General features: G+C 39.1%; 1 protein-coding gene across 2 annotated transcripts in view; it reads right to left on the bottom strand.

Annotated features, from left to right (window-relative positions):
• Pde3a (phosphodiesterase 3A) overlaps window positions 1–18,195 on the bottom strand; it is a 296,863-nt gene that overhangs the window by 8,038 nt on the left and 270,630 nt on the right. Inside the window, exon 16 of one of the 2 annotated variants that reach the window (XR_005973556.1) lies at window positions 9,430–9,771. Coding sequence is in view for 1 of the 2 variants with exons in the window: in XM_041644061.1 (XP_041499995.1) it covers window positions 9,530–9,771 (242 nt within the window). In the remaining variant the exon portion in view is untranslated. Of the gene's footprint in view, window positions 1–2,087; window positions 9,772–18,195 lie in introns of those variants that run through there. The other variant, XM_041644061.1, reaches the window with a different exon arrangement.

Here is an 18,195-nt window from a genome sequence, read left to right as displayed (position 1 = left end):
GATGTACAGCAAAGGATAACAAGGCTACAACCCACAGTCCCACAGAAACGAGATAACACGGAGGACTCTTAAAAGTGGCATGCCTGGATAACCCTAGGAAAGGGAAATAGATAAGATCTCCTGATGCGGGATTCACCTCTGAATGATGTGAATATGCTTTATTACAATTGGTTAATAAAGAAGCGGCTTTGAAATATGACAGGGCAGAATATAGCCAGGTTGGAAATCAAAGCAGATATATACAAAGAGAGTAGGCAGAGTCAAGGAGACACCACATAGTACCTGAAGGAGAAAAACATGCTAGAACCTTACTAGTAGACCACATTCTTGGGAGATACACAGATCAAAGAAATAGGTTAATTTAAGATATAAGAGTTACTTAATAATAAGCCTGAGCTAACAGGCCAACCAGTGTTGTAATTAATACAGTTTTGTGTGACTATTTGTGTCTGGGCACTGGGAAATGAATGAGCAGTCTCCATTTTAAAAAATGGTGTCCAAAGTGGGGCATGGGTCCACATAAGACCTTAAAAAGCTTAAGAAAAAAAAGATGACTTCTAGATTCACAAAACAGGAGCCAAGCACAACTTCTTGGCAGCTGCCTTATTTTCAGATAGGCTATGTTTGCTTGCAGCAAGCAGAGGCAGCTTCTATAAGAGCCTGCTTCCTGATTCACCAACATGAATAGCTTTGGCTCTTTTGGGAGGTCTGACTATGGAACATTTAAATGGGGTTTGAGAGCAGAGTGCTACAAGTTGCTTAATGGCAACACAGACCCACTGTGTCTCTGGTTCACATCGTGAACATAGCTCAGCCATGTTGGATGGGGTAGAGACAACAGGCAGGGACATAGGGTTATTCTTAGCTATACCCACTTGGCATTTTGAAAAGGCATTCCTTGTCAGAAAAGAATTTCAGATACATAATAAGACAGATTCAGATATAAAAGACCTCTAAATGAGAAACAGGGTGTTTAAAAAATGTTCATAGGATTGGGAGAAAGAGGAAAGAAGTGACACATTTAGAACCTATGTTATAGAATTGTTTTCATAGTATTTACTTGTGTGATCTATTTCCTCTATTTTTATCATTGAGCTCCCAAATACTATCTTATTCTCCTTATAAGGCTTTCCTTTGATTTTTTTTAGTATTGCTGCATTTTTCAAATCTATCTTCATTTCAGTTTTATTTCTCCTTAATAGTTCTCTCTTTACTAAGTTCAGATTTCAAATTTCTGAGTTTTATTTTATTCAGCTTTGATCTGCATATTTGTATTTTCTTGGACATCATTTAGGCATTTATTCAAATTGAGTAAGGTAGGGGTTGCCATATTTTTTAAGATCATTGACTTCTTTAATAATATTTATGATTGTTCTTTTAAATTCTATGTCTGAGGCTTATTTAGGCAAGTCTTATTTTATAATATTTCTGTAGGACTAGTGGGTTTGATGAGAGACATTCTGTCTTAGCCATTGCTTATTTTTGTAATGTGATGTGAGCATGTGTATCCTTTCTTGTTTGTGTGTCTGATAGGAGATTCTGATCTGTCCCAGGTTAGCTCCAGTGCTAGTGTTGTATGTCTGGAACTAGGCCAGGTAAAGTCAATATGAAGTCGGGGTTTGGCGCTCAATGATACAACTATAAAACTCAATGGAAAGCCTTACAAGTATACCAAGATAGAACTCTAGGGCAAATCCTAAATTTTGCATAAGTATAACTATATAATGCTCCATCTTGTGTATCCATTCTTCAGAGAACTGTGGGATTATTTATAGTATAAGCAGAAATACTTGATTGCATATTATGCTGAATCTGAATGCTTGAAGTTGGGTATTTTTGTTTGACACTATTTTATTAGGTAAGGAATACAGCTTTGTGTTAAAAAGTTAGGTGATAATAATGACTAAGAATTCATTATCCATAGGGAAGGAGATGTTGCCATGGGAATTCAACACCCAGAAAGAACCTGGAGAACTCTAAGACAGTCAGTGCACACCTTAATAAAGAGCACTGTGTGTTAATCACTTGTAATTGGATATGAGAAGACTGGAGGGCTCAGGATGCACAAATAACTACATCAAGAATGATACCACAGAATCACTTTTATAATACACATCATCTTCACATTTAAGCATACATACTGATTATTTATGACACAATTTTAATAATTTTGAATATGTATGCAAATATATAAAACCAAGAGGCACTTCCAGTAATTCTGGCAAAAAGGGAGTATCAATATAGTCTCTAAACTAAAAAAAAAACCAATAAAATAAATATAATTTATCTAATTTTTTTTCTGTACAGATCCTACTTTTTACAAAACTTTTATCAGCCATTAACTATGTCACTTAACAAATACTTGTGGTGGAATGATACTAAGTATTGCTACATACATTAAGTGCAAGATACAGGAGGCAAGATCAAATTGATTTCAACTGTAAAACAATCACTTAAGTTCCAAATTTTGTGTGTTTCTAAAAATGGATAAACTTGGCAAATATACTAATTAATGAACTTATTCAGGCTGAGTGTGGTAAGGAAAACATTGTCAAAAATTGTCATTTACAAATGATATCCCCACCACTATCACTTTAGTTATTTGAAAATAACGGGCGTTTCAGAAAGACAAAACTAAATTCATCCTATAAACATTATTACACAGGGTTGAATATTTAGAATCTGCTATAAAGAACCACTCAATGCCTTTTTTCTTTTTCTGTTCACAGAGAAGAAATAACAAATCCAATCAATCACTCAATCAGGAATTAGAACGCATTTTCCACAAGGACAAAAACTGCAAACTGACCATGTCTACCCAAATCAAACCCACTGGACCCAGGTTAAAGTCCCTGCCATCATTACAGAAGGGTAACGAGAATCTTTTTTTCCCCACGTTTTTGCATTGAGAGCTCATAATATGTGTAAAAGCACCAATTTTCATGGTGTGATTAGTAGGATAAAAATCTCCAGGAAGGAGTTCAAGGGGATTCTTGTATTCAAAGATATTTCCAGCGCTTGTTAGCTAACAGATCAGCCTTACTGGTGCAAAAAACTCCCCACAAAACAAAAAACATGCTCTATGTCCTACTGTGCGAATATGTGCAGTCCACTGACACTCATAAATGCAAAAACCCAAGCAAATATGTTAAAAAAAAACTCATGCAAATATTTAACAGAGTACTCAAAATTAGTGACTGGTGAATAAATACATATTAAATTTTTTTTCTTTTTTGAGACAGGGTTTCTCTGTGGTTTTGGAGCCTGTCCTGGAACTAGCTCTTGTAGACCAGGCTGGTCTTGAACTCACAGAGATCCGCCTGCCTCTGCCTCCCAAGTGCTGGGATTAAAGGTGTGAGCCACCACTGCCCGGCTATATATCAAATGTTATTGAACCCCTCCATTAAAATGTAATATATAGATATGTCAGGGCTATTTTTTAAGGGCAGCAACAGTATAATTCTAGAATATGTTTATAAATAGCTAAAATGAAACTTTGAATGTAATGGAGATTTTCTGAGTTAGAAAAATAAACAATTAGAAAATCTGAAAGAAAGTGACAGGACTCTTATTCATGAGCAAATGTGTATATATATATATATATATATATATATACACACACACACACACACACACACAAAGAGAACAATTTAAACAGTTATTATTAATTACACATTAATATCTGAATATTTTGTTATGTAAAGGGAATGTAATTACCAGGAGCAAAGTTCCTTCTCTGCAACAGAAGCTCTGATTACCAGCGTTTCACACACAGCGATGAGTAGAAGTGCTTGTTATCTGTAATGACGTCTGAGAGGAATCATGGATGCATAAGGTCATTTCCCTTCAGAGCGAGTAACTAAATTGGCTTGAAAGCAGGTTGGACAAGAGTCTGGCTGTGTAGTGAGGGTTTCATGTGGTCCTCAATTCTGCTGGTAACTACTTCTTTGTACCTCAGGTTCCATTATGGAAATGGGGTGGAGGTGACTTGGACCACGACATTAAAAACATTTCTTCCTTTGTTCCAAAGAAGAGCATTTCTGATTACACACTCTTTGCTAATATTGGTCCAGAAAAGTAACATTGGTGAGAAATTACTCTGTGTGGTGTCCTTTGAGCAGACTGTTTTTTTTTTTTCCTGTTGTTTAGACGAGTGAATTTCCTGCAACAGTTTGCTTCACTTGTAAGAAGTACATCTGACAAAAATGGAAAATTTAAAGTAGCAAAGCTTTTCAGATGCTCTTCTGTTACCTTTCTAAAAAAGAACTTCATATATTACCCAGTGGGGCAGTAACACAGGGTCAGCCCTTCATCTGTGAAAGCCAAGATTAATGTTTAATCTTTTTAGTGCTGAAGAATTTGAGTTTTAACTATATTAAAATTGAGTAAATAAAATTTATCTATGGTAATAGATCATTTATCATTTTTAATGTATAGTGATAAGCTGCTGGATCATATATTTTGTGCATTGGAATAATGCAGAGAAAATCAGATTGTAACTTGGGCACTTAAATTCTTTGGTATTTTTTCACAAATTTATTTATGTAGATGGATGTTTTACTTAACATGTATGTCTGTGCACCATTTATAGGCAGTTCCCAAGGATGCCAGAAGAGGGCGTCAGATCCTCTGTAACTGGAGTTAAGGACTGTGTGAGCTGCCATGGGGACACTTAATGTACTTTATTAATTTACGTACTTATTGATCCTTTTGCAAAACATTTTCCCTTGAGAGCATTAGGAAAATGTTAAATGCTACAAGGTTTCTCTTGCATGATATTAGTCTTGGTTATATCAAACTGTGAGCATTTTGGTATCAGGAGGCAGTCATTTATGGCTTGAATTTTATTCTAATTTTAAAAAAATTATAATGTGATTGTTCAAGAAAATAAGCCAAAGTAAGTACTCTGTCAGGATTGACACACAAAGATTTAACATTAGTTTTTGCTAGTTTTAATGATTAAGAGCCACTTCTTAATACAGAGCAAGGAGTCTAGGGTGAACATGGCCATACTGAACTCTTATCTATAAGAGGAGGCTGTCTTTTCCCTGTGTTCCATGCCACTTTGGGGGGTATACACCTACGATGCCAACATATGATACTAAGAAAAGTAGAGCCTTCGGTCCAACTAAAAAGTATATAGTCTATACACTGGTAGTCTTTTTGACATTAAAAAAACTCAAGGATCAACGTTACCCTTTGAAGCAGAAGATTGAGTCCCACCTACTTCATTTTTGCATCTGCAGACATGCTTAAAATATTCACACACAGAAGGTCAAATATCTTAGTCATTGAATCTAACCAGTTGTTAGGGTAATTTACTAGAGTAACTATCAAGACTAACTCTTAGGTGAGGAAAAAAGTATTATGTAATGTAAAAGTAACACCATTTCAGGACATGCAGTGTATATAAAGTAGGAACATGGATTACTAATATCCATGCTGCATAATGTATATTAGTGTGTTCTTATTCTATAATCATGGCTCCCTCGTGTGAGATCATGCAGTATTTCATTGCTCAGGGGGTATGGTAATGGCAGAAAATGACCTCCGTTTCAAAGCACATGATTAGTGAGGCTTTCAGTTATCTGGGGCCAAACTATTAACATGCATATTTTTGTTGTTTCCCCATTCTGCACACACACTAGGATCTGAAAGTCAAAAAAAAAAAATGACTTATTCTGTGTAAGGTCACAGACCTCTGTGGCTGTAGTTGTCAGCCAGTTGAAAAGGCAGCTTAATTGCTAATGGCACAAAAATCAAGAGAGGTATCTAATGGGGATCAGGGTTAGGAAGGAGGGAAGGCTAACAAGCCCTTCCTTATGGTTTTCCCTGTGCTTCTAATGGCTACCCTAAGAGAGGACAGCGGAGGCCCCTGCTTCATGGAAGCACCAAGAGCAGGTCCCAAAGCAGAATAGACAGGACTTCCGGATTATTCATTTCCCATTGTTCAGGAGTTGTTCACCATACAAATACTTCACTTTTATGAAGAAGTCATTTCAAGTTTTAGACTTTATTTACAATGATAATTTTCATATTTTTATTATTTAGAAAATAATTTATACTTTTCCATCATTTAAACAAATAATAGGCCTGAGTCTCGTGCCTTTTGCACAGCTTTTACCTTCAAGAAAGTTCTCTGGGAAAGAAAGGCAGAGGGCACGGGGAAACTGTAAATATAGACATCGTCAAGGTATTCAGTTCTTCTCCTTGGGTTACTGGGGCTGCTATAGCTAATGTTTGCTCTGGACTCAATCCCAAGCAGGCAGAACAGGGCACGATGGAGGTAGAAAGCTGATGCTTTCTCCAACAGGAGACAATTTCCTCAATGCCAGGTAATGACAGCTAGAGAATATTCAGGACTGAGTTCATCTCCTACTGAAAACAAAACCAGGTCTTACATAAATGAGAACAATTTTTTTTCTTCAGTTATTTTACTAAGGAAATAGTATTCGAAAGGTCAGCTGGCATCGATCACCATAAAGACATTCAATTAGTATGCTGAAAATAACATGGATAACATGCAGAATATGCTTATGCTTTTACTCCACAGAGAGCAACTGGTTCCATTTTCTCCTACCACCGGTGCGTTATAGCTTTCTATGAAACTAGCCTTTCCCTAAGTGAGTAGAAACCCTTTCGCTGGGAGACCTGTGTTTATCAATTGGCACCTGTATAGGCTCATATAAAACTGTAGTAAATTGCATCAAACACATTGGCACTACAGGAAGTTAACTCTGAAGTTGGAGGTGAACACAGTAATATTGCTGTCACCAAGAAGGTGGACAGCATCATTCATGAAAAACACTTTGGATGTTGTTTAATAGCCTTTGAGATTTATCAGGGTGGATCTCTAGGTCATAGGCTTGGTGGGGCTCCACCCTCTTCAGTTTGTTGCCTTTTGGTTTGAGAAGAATGACACTTGTTTGTTTGCTAAGGAAAAACTTAAATCTGCTTGGAGGAATGAGAACAATTCTGGAACAAATAGATTCAAATTGCTTTGGTCAAGATCCTGTTATTTCATGTACCTTAAAACAAGCCAAATTAGACAGTTTTCTGAGACCTCCCCCCCCCCCCATATAACCAGCAGGGCTCCTACTCTGATTCTGTGGCTTTATTCAAACTGCCAATAAAAACACTCCCAACAGACCTGTTGATCCACTTACTCCATATTTATGTGTATGATACAGATATTTGGAGATGGGAACGAGCACGGGCAGATGTGAAGGGCATGCAGCGAAGAGCTTTGTCTATAATTTCTGTTGCAGCAGAAGGGTACCTTTACCAAAGGAGGATTCTTGTTTTAGAATAGATTTATAAACAGAGACGTACTGACACCATGAAGAAAGAAGAAATGATTCAAGGCTTGCTAAATGCTGAAGACCTGCTGTTAACTCAGAAATATAATGAAACATATTCTAATTGTGTGGATGAAGCCTTAATCTTTTCTATCCTCCTTGCATTAATATATTAAATAGAAAATATGCATTGAAATATTTGATTTCATCTTTGTCTCTCTTGAAAAAAATGCTATGAATTATCATAAGATTATAATTTTGAAGGGAAGGGTACACTACCCATATATGAGAGACAAAGAAGTTTTTAATGTAAACAATTAAGAATGTGAAAGGGCAGAAATCAATACACAAGCTTTGAGGGTAGGTTGACTAGAATCCTGTGAACACAGAACTGAACCAGGAGCTACAAACAATAGAGTCCAGAGAGAAATGTTAACAAGTTGCTTAAGAAAGGCTTTCATCAGGGAGGGAAAGACATCAAATTAAGTCAGTCAGCAAAAGCTGTTGTCTTTACAATGCCGTAATTTTAACAGCAAAACAACTGTATCAGATTATGACTCGGACTAGAGCAGGGATGGCAGGTGGCCCTCAGACTCCACAGTGAACCATCACCTGGGCTTGGAGACAGCTACAATGTATAAAATGGTGATTAAAATATAACTACAAAATGTTTCCCTTTTCCCCCTCTTTTTCTTAAAAAAAGTTTACTATCTACAGAAACAACAAAAAAAAACCTTTATATTTACATCACGGTAACTAGTCATGACATATGTAATAATATCTAATAAAATATTGAAAGTGAATATCAACTTTTTAAATAGAGGTTTGGCTCACAGCATAAACAAGTGTAGAAAACAAAACAACCCAAACAGCTTACAATGGTCTGGCCACAAACAATAATCAACAACCTATAATCTTCCTCTCCAAAAGGAGCATGACCATGGGCCAGACTGCAAGGCCATGCTGTGGCATCACACGGTGTATGGAAGACCACAACAAGGGATGTCAGAGCAAACAACGTGCAACAGATGCCAAGGGTCAGCTTTCCTGAGGCCAACTTCAATGCCCTAAGTTGGCATTTCACCTTCATCTCTTGTAAATCCCAAGGTGAGTTTGTTGACTGCCTTTTTTACCACAACACGTCTTGCAGCAATTTGAGAAGACACAGGGTATCATCACTAACGGTAACTTCCCGAGCCTTTCCCAAGCACCCTTTTAAAACTGACTCCAGCTACTCTTGGGTGCCCACCAGTAAAGAACGGCATTTCCTCCCATGGTGATTTGATCATAGGTGAGTGACATGTGTACTCACACACACACCCGTATACATTCATTAGGCAAGTAGACCAGAAAGTCTCCGTCTTTGGAGTGTGAGGCTGATGGTAGGGCGCCTCTGTGTGGCAAGTAGTAGTAGTACCTAGCATGTGGCCCACACAAGTCCTCCCTCCCAAAAAAACCTTCGGAGAAGCTAAATGGAGGAAGGCCGCCAATCAAAGACACTCCAGAAAGGACTTCCTTCTGTATGTTCACATGTACTTCATCACCTGCTACAGCTAGTCTATGAACAACTAAAACCACAAACATCTCCCTTTACATACACACACAGACACACACACACGTATACAAACATCTCTCTCTCTCTCACACACACACACACACAGACACACACAGACACACACAGACACACACACACACACACACACACCCTTACACACACAGTTGGCAGGATGCATTAGAATCCCAACAATGTTCTAGAACGTTCATCCTAGGGAGAACAAAAGCTGGTCAGTCTTGAGCCTATGTTTGTTTTCTTGCTAAGCTGCACATTTCCTCTTGGGTTTTCATCCTTTAAGATGTCTATGTCACAGTGACCTCTATATATCTTAATATGACTGTTGCTACCTTAAGGAGTCAGGCATTCTGGCTATCAGTGTGCGTGTGTTACATGTGACTAAAAGTCTTACATGAGCCTATGTGGGAATCTATACACACACATATATTTCTCTTTGATAAAACGATCCTTAGTCACTGGTGTCGCAGAGTGAAAGCTAGCCTTCAGCGTCATCCCTTACTGTAAAAGGAAACACACAAAATGTGAAGAATTCCCCAAATGCTGTAGCCATTTGCCCACCTTCTGGTATTCTACAGTGTTGTGTCTAAGTGTTGTGCTGGCTTGGAAAGTGTCCGGGACAAGTAATTCTGTATGCAAGCATGGCTCGCTCTACCCATGGTCACAGGTCTGGCTGTGGAGCCGGGCTCTCCTCAATTCTTGGCTTCCCTTTCTCTTCCTCTTCCTCCTTGATAGCCTGGATCTGCTCTGAGGGATGCTGCAAAGGGGCTGAGTCCAGGGACTTGTTCTCTAGGCCTGCTAAGCCCTGTTCCTCTTCAATCACTTTCTTCCACATCATGTGGTTCTGCAGGAGGTGCTGAGTTATTTGGCAGTAGATTTTCCTCCTTTTGCAAGTTTTCTTTCCTGCAAAACATCAGAAATAAAGCATCAGATTGAACTATGTGCAAGCTACATATATGAAGGTTATTGCTTTTCTTCTTATACTCCAGAGATAAATACTAAAGAGACATCTTTCTTTCTGTTTATCTATCCACCTACCTCACCTGCTTTACATGTGCTAACAATGCAGTTTTCCAGAACAGGAAAGAGAAGAAACATGACAATAAACAATTACTGAGATAAATGTAAATAATATTTCATATTTAATATTGCCCACATCAGGTTCTGCTTGTATATTTGGGGTTGTATTGTGTATGAGTAGTTCAAGTGCACCTGTGTGCATGGATATGCAGGTATGAAGGTCAGAAGTTGACATCACAACTTTCAGATTACAGAGTGATAACCGACGCATCATGGAACCCCAAAACACAAGCCTTTCTTTATCACTCTCCACCTAGGTCTTTGAGAGAGCATCTCTCCCTGAACCTGGAGCCTGCCAATGGTCACGGGATATGCCAGCTGTGTGAGATCTCTTGAGATCCATCTACAAACGTCTTTATGGATGGGCTAGGGAGTCTTTAGCTGGTTTTATTATAAGGAGTAGTGGAAATTTCTTGCACCACAGAGCAGTGAGATCTAATTGTAAGAAATGTGTGGGAAAAATCAGTTAAATTATTTTGAGGTATTTTTGAACCACATAAAAATATTAAATCAAATAAATGCTGGGAGATAGAAAGATAGGTGCAGAATTATGAAAAATAATTTGAATTCTTTTTTACTCTAGTATTCATCTGCTCATGAGGTGAAGTCATTGATCAATCTGATATGGACCAATTGGTGAGAGCTTTTCTGTCTTTTGTATACTTTGTACAAAGACTGATTTGGCTCAGTTTTCTTTCATGGCACTTGTGCTCTGTGTAAGTACACTTAGGAGAAAGAACCTGAGTAAGGATGCTGTTTTGGGACAGAGATACACTTGTGAAAGAGACAGCTTTATTATATGTGATAGTGTTAATTGTCATCCTGAGAAATTTGAATCACCTGGGAGATGGGCCCTTGGGCATATCTGCAGGGGTGGGGTGGTGTTGGGAAGCTGCACCTGTTATGGCTTGTGTCATTCCCTAGGTAGTGACCTTGGAATACCTCTGAGAAGAGAAAGTGAGCTGAGCACAAGCACATAAGCACTGATTCATTGGTCTTTGAGTTTTCACTGTGGATGCTATGTGACCAGCACTCTACAGATTGGCATTATGACATTCCCACAATGAAGAACTATCACCTGGAATTGAGAGGAAAAAATAAACTACTTCTCCCGAATTGTTTTTGTCAGAGTATTTGACTTTAACCAAGACACTGTTAGTCTTAGCTTGACTACAATTTAGACAAGGAACCCTCCCCTTCTCCCATCTGAAGACCCTGCCTCAGAGTGGTTATTTGGGAACTGGTGGGCAGGAGAGAAACCTTCAGTTATAATCACATCTGGCTTTTTTTCTATATTGGTCATGAGATTAGCCTTGTGCAGAAAGCTTTTATATGCTAGGCCATCACAGCCCTAATTTAGATTTTTAACTTACTTATTTAAGATTGGTGGCTGAACTTTGTTTCTTATGGCTGCCAAAGCATGGGCTCTGACCCCCATGACTCTAATAAGACACTTCTTAAAAAAAAATGCCACTGACATTTGATGACTGATATTCCTAACTTGTAAGGACATAGAATCACAAAAGGGGGGGGGCATCTGGGCATGTCAGTGTGGGAGTTTCCAGAATAGGTTGAGGTGGAAAGACCCTCCTAAAAGTGAAGGGTACCATTCTGTGGGTTGGGGTCTGCATAAAAAGGAGAAATATAGCAGAGATTAGCATTCCTTGAACTCTACTTTCCTACTGCAGATGTCATGGGACCCACCTCTTCCAAGTCTTCTTGTTAGAAACCAGCCTGTCTCCAGTGACTCAGCACCAGAAGCCATGTTATCACCAGCCACTGTACCTTTAAAAAGGTCCCTGTCACCTCTCTTAGACCTCTCCTGGTCTCTCAAGTTCTTTATTCCTCTTTCTATATCTCTGAATCTCTGTCTCTCCTTCTCTTGTCCCCACTCCAAAATGCCCTTTCACCTGCCCCCCCAAATCTCTTGTATGAGATGATGTGATATGTCCTTTAGTATATGTGTTGCCTTTATTGGTTGACGAATAAACTGTTTGGGCCAATTACTTAACAGATAAAGCCAGGCTGGAAGTGAGGGGAGGAGAGAATAGGTGGAGTCAGAGAGATACCATGTACCTGCCAAAGGAGACAGATGTTCTGAACCTTACCAGTAGGCCACAGCCTCATGGTAATACACAGATTAATAGAAATGGGTTAATCTAAGATGTTAGTTAATAAGAAGCCTTGATGTGGGACTCTCCTCTGTATGCCGGAAATACCATTGGTTAATAAAGAAGCTGTTTTGGACCTGTGATAGGGTAGAGCAGAACTAGGTGGCGAACTAACCTGAATGCTGGGAGAAAGAAGGTGGAGTCAGGAAAAGCCATGTAGCCCCACTGGAGACAGATGCCAGAATTTTACCTGCTAAACCACAGCCACATGATGTTACACAGATTACTGGAAATGAGTTAAATTAAGAGTTAGCCAATAAGAAGCTAGAGCTAATGGACCAAGCAGTGATTTAATTAATACAGTTTCTGGTTATTTCAGGAGTCTGGGAGGCCAGGAAATGAACAAGTGTCCAACCAGCCTCCTACTGTGAAGCCTTAGCTAATAAGCCAAACAATTAATATAGTTTCTGTGTGATTATTTGGGTCAGAGCAGCCAGAAAATGAATAAGCAGTATCCATCTACAAATGGTGTGCCAACATGGGGCACATAAAAATTGAGAGAGTTTGGGAAAGAATTTTAGACACAAAAGAACAGAGTTAAGCATGGCTTCTTGGTAGCGGCATATTTTCAGATAATCTCTGTTTGCTGGTGACAAGCAGAAGCACGGCTCCTTTAAGAGGTTTACTGACTCAGCTTTGGTGGCAAAAACTTTGCAGTTTCTTTAAGGAAAGGATTTCTGGTTCTGGCTCTTTTTGGAGGTGTTACACTTAAATGGGATTTGTGAGCAGCGTGTTACTAGTTGCTTAATGGTGACATAGACCCACTATGTCCCTGAAGTTAGGGTGGTAAGCATGGCTTGCATAGGCAGTGAACATACCTCTGCCATGATGGACTGGCAGAACAAACAGGAAGGGCTGCAGAGTTGGTCCTAACTATGTCCACTTAGGATTTAAAAAAAAAAAAGCACTCCCGGTCAGAAAAAGATTACAGATATACAATAAAGACAGTTTCTGATAAAAAAAAAAATCTGTATGGGTCATGGTGTTACATAAATGTATATAGGCTTGGGTGAGAGAAGAAAAAGAGTATAGAAGAAATAGATTTAAGAAATAAAACAAAGTCTTTAAAAAGATAGTAAAAGTAATACAAAAGAGTACAGATAATTACAGATTAAAAGAGTAAAGAAAAATAAGTCATGTAAAAATGAAATATACACAGAGAGTGTATGTATATTATTATGTTTTCTTGAATTTTTTGACTGCAGAGAGACATTTGCTTCTGGTGACTGTTAAATTAAACCAACATAAAGGTATCTTGTCTTCAAAATTTGGGTCTAAGGATATGTTACTTTGGAAAAGAGGTTCTACTTTTGTTTCCACAGAGGATGAGATTCTGTGGATTCCTTCCAGACTAATGTGGTGTGATAGGACAAGGTGCCCTGAAAGGTCACCATGAGCCCTAAAAATATTTTGCCCAGTAAACAGCAGGAAGCAATTTGGAGAAAACAACATCCAAATTCCCAAAATGATTATTCATAAATGTTTGTTTTCATTTAAGGGGTGATATTATATAAAGATGAATACTATGCATTGGTTTGGATCTTGGTCTATTTATACAAATTTAAGGTCAATTTTGTTATACTATGTATATTTCTGCTCTTTTTTAAGGTATTGTGTATATGCAGCTCATTTTGGGTTTTGATCCTACTGCATGTACTGGCTTTGTGAGAGCCTAGCCTGTTTGGATGCTCACCTTCCTAAACCTGGATGGAGGGGGAAAGACCTTGGACTGCCCACAGGGAAGGAAACCATGACTGCTCTTCGGACTGAAGATGGAGGGGGAGGGGAGTGGGATGTGGGGAGTGGGGGGGGGGAGAAAAAAGGGAGGTGGGGAGGAGGTGGAAATTTTTAATAAAACATAAATAAATGTAATATATATGAAATACAGATTAATAGATAGTAATCTATAATGTACACATGTTAGTTAGGTTTTCTAGATGTACAGAGATATATTTCAGATGGATAGGTATTCTTCAAATCTTTCAAAGACCTACAGAACATGTCATTTGAAAGGTTTTAAGAACTTAAATTTTTCTTGACAGTGAGACATATTTGCTTCTGGTAGTATCAATTACTTCAAGAAGAGCATGATGGTCATTGAAGAACTGATTGTCCTGCTTTACCTAGACAAAGAAGGCTAGCAACATCCCCCGCCACCCCAAATTCCTCCTACACAAGAAAGTCTGTTGGTTCTTCTGGGTTTGGTGGCCAAAGTCTAATGCTGCCCTGGGATGTATGCCTGCAATGACCATGTAGAAATTTATGGGGCTTGTCTAGATAGCTAGTATGATTTTGTCATTCTTAATAGATTGGAAAGCTGCTTGATCTATACTTCCTACTTACACAGGTAAAATGTATCCTTCTCAGATCTCTGATGGCATTGATGACTAGGTTAGTGAGAGAGCTTTGTCATCTTAACAGAAGCAACCAAGGCTCTGTCTGCATTCTCAGTTCTCTTCACATGTAAGACTCAGGCTGTAGGCCTCACCTTCCTATAGTTCTAGACACAATTGACCTCGCTGTCATATTCTAAAAGAAGATAAACTCACAAACCCGATTTCCACTGCAACTTTCTACTATTGCTTTATTTAAAGGAATGCACTTTAAATGACTGATCTTAGTAACCAACTGTTTGTGTTTCAGCGAAGTAGTGGATAGGATGAGTGGTGTAAAGTTTATTTAAGGTAAAAGAATATAAAAGCTTAAGTTATGAGAAGCTGAGTAAGTGTTTTAGGCTCTAAGAAGGTGTTTTAAGGTGTGTAAAAAATTTATAAAGGTCTGAAGATATGAAACCTTAAGTTGTGGTAAGAAAGTGATTTGGAGTATATAAATGCAAGTTCTAAAGATCTGTAGACATGAAAGCTTGAGTTTTGATAAGAAAGTGATTTATGGTATAAAACAATAAAAAATGTTTCAGATTTCTTTTCCTCTCTATTCTATTCTTAGAGTAAGACTTCAAAAGTTCGGAATTTTGAAGATCCACAGAGTTATGCTAATCTATTAATCCAGCTGTGTAAGTATTGACTACTCTTATCAGAGTCACAAGCTCAAGATTCTAACTTTCCTGTTGTTTTCTAGTATAGACTTAAAAGTGCTTCTCATTCTTCTACAGACATCTGTCTAACCTATATACATTTAGTCTCCTGGATTCAAGAGAGAGTATTCATGTTTTTAACCCTAAATTGTTTTCCAACTTCCTACTATTAATCAAAGGCATGAGTCTACCACATTTTTCTTCAAGGTGAATTTCAGTACAGATTACAAACAGTGGTAATACTAACTAAACAGTGGTAACACTAAAACTCATACCTTTTTGTAAACTTACAAATTTCTTGTAATATTTGGGGAATTGACCCGGATCCACCTCTCATAAGTCAAAATGACTCCAGATAAGTACTGTCATCAACAGCCTGTTTTCCCAAATGCCTATTCCACCTATTTCAGAAGGTGGGATATCTCTCCCTTTCTCTGGTCTTAGGACTCCCCTCCCCCAAGTACCAGGACCATAAACCTAAAATGTACATCTAATAAAAACATTTCCCCCTGAACTCCTTAACTTTATCTTCTGTCCCTAATATATATATTTGTTCCAGCATTCTTCCCGGTCCAGATGTTTCCTCAAGATCTGCATCCTAGGCAGCTTCAAAGCAGCTAGCCCCAGGTGGTCCAGTGTCATAGAAGCTGACTGTACTTCCCTAGCCCTGAGATGGCTCTGCAGTCTGGAAAGCAACAGCCTGCTTTTCCAGGACTAAGCCACCATCCCATCTTCCTTGGGTCCCCAAAGATATCAACACCCGCAGGCATAGGAAGCAGTCAAAAGACCACAGTACACCATTCCTGCCTCACAGTACACCATTCCTGCCTCTCCATCACCCGTGACTATTTTTTCACCTGCCTCACCCTCACCCCTTCCTATTTCTTCACCTTTTATAATAAACAAAAGGGAAGAACGTTAGGAGCCAGGTACTCCCCCAGCCTGTCCTCAGGGGCTCAGGGCCAGCAGCAGCCATGTTGTCACCAACCACTGTACCTTTTAAAACGCCCTTGGCACTAGACCACTCTCTTGGTCTCTCATTGTCTATCTGTCTGTCTCTGTTCTCTCTTCCTCACTATGAGATGGCCTTTCATGCCCGACCCCCAATTAATCTCTTCCATGGGATCTGTTGTGTGGTGTGAGCTCTCCAGCATTCTTGACTCGGATCCACCAAAACACTCTGCCACATAAACGCTAACACCTATGCCATGCAATATGCAAGCATGTGTTTTTAAAAGGAAATTGTTTTCTTTTCAAAGCCGGCTGCTCTAATTCTGCTGTGGTGGTGGTGGTGAAGCATGAATTTGCTTTTGGAAATGATTTATTTTTATTTATATACTGTATGTGAGCCCGTGTCAGTGTATGTGCACCACATCCAGACAGAACCTGCAGAAGCAAATGAAGACAGTGAATTTCAGGAAAGTGGCGTTACAAATAGTTGTGACTTGCCATGTGGGTGTTGGGGAAATAAAGCCAGGTCCTTTGCAAGTACAGAAAGGAGTCCTAACCACTGAGACATCTCTCCAGTCCCTGAGTATACTTCTTACCCAAATACTTTATCACAGGACAGGTTTGAATCACAGTGGGAGAAAACTCTCTACTACTCACAGTATCCATATTGCCTGGGAAGAAGATAACCCCAAACTCCATTTCCCCCCTTTTTTTCCTTTTGGGACAGGCCCCAGAAGAGCAGCTGCTCCCTTAAGTGGCTGTTAAACATTAGCAATAAACCTCTCTGGAATTATGCTGAACCAAGTGACGTAGGAGAAAGTTTGTACCAAATAAATTTGCGTAGATTAGAATCTGCAGGTGGTCTGAAGCCTGCCTGTGCTGGGAGCCAAATTATTCTGCACTGGAACCTTTTGAAAAGAGAACAAAGAGCCTTTCATTGCTTGGATTCTAAGCACAGCTTCGTACTTCATTAGAAACCTCTTAGCTCGCCCCAGGAACCTTTCAGATTTAATTATTAGGTGGGTTAAAAAGCCCCCTCTGCTCAGAACATCACACTGCAGCATTTTATTCTGTTTCCTGGGAGACCTCCAAGTTTTACAAACGGCAGAACTCACCAGTGGCTATTTAATATTTTTCCCCCTGAAATCTAAGATCAGGCTAAATCATAACAAACATTGCAGCCACTATGAATTCTGAAACAAAAATTACAAAGAACTCAAGAGCAATGGAGTCAAAAACAAAGTAGGTTGAGTGTCTTCTACAGCTCTAATACCTTGTCCCACTGCTTACGGTTGCCTGCCAGTCTTACTTTCTTCTTTATTCAAATGAGGTAGTGTCTAACTAAATGTCACAACTCTAACCGTGGCTGGTGTTTAAATCTGCTAACATCACTCCACCTTTGTCCTTTTGGGGATTGCAAACGCACTTCAAAACCATAATTTCAGGGAGCTGGAGAGATGGACCAGTGGATAAAGTGTTTGCTGTACAAGCGTGAGGACCCTGGCTTGATCTCCAGCATCCATATGAAAAGCTGGGATGTTGGAATGCATCTGCACTCCCACTGTAAACACAAACTGGGGGAGGTGGAGGCAGGTGGATCCCTGGAACTCACTGGCTACTGGCCTAGCCAAACTAAGTAACTTCAAGTTCACAGAGAAATCCTATCTCAAATAAAAATAAAAAAAGGTGAAATTAACCCCCTGCACCTTCATGTACACACATATTCCCCCACACACTTAAACATACATTCCTCAGCACAAATCTGAGTATAAAAAGGTCATATGTCTAAAATTACAGTATCTGATAACTGTGGCAGAGATGTTTTAAATTTCTGTGTAAGGGGGAAACTTAAACACCGAAAGTCATGTGTAACTGAACCCATAGAATTTTCACGGATGCTTCACTAGACTTGGCTGAAACAGAAAGACCAAGGGAAAAGCATATCACTCTGGAGGCCAGCATGCCAGCCCAGAGTTTGGAACTATCATTCTCTACTCAAGCTTAGATGGGCAAGCTGAGCCTGATAAATAATGGTCCTCGCATGACTCCTTCAATTCCCCATGCCTGGGTATGCGCCTTAATAATGTTTAT

Source organism: Microtus oregoni, unplaced genomic scaffold (assembly GCF_018167655.1).
Source record: "Microtus oregoni isolate MIOR12 unplaced genomic scaffold, Mior012 000002F_ref0000024, whole genome shotgun sequence".
NCBI classification, from domain to species: domain Eukaryota; kingdom Metazoa; phylum Chordata; class Mammalia; order Rodentia; family Cricetidae; genus Microtus; species Microtus oregoni.
This window is presented reverse-complemented; position numbering and strand designations above follow the sequence as displayed.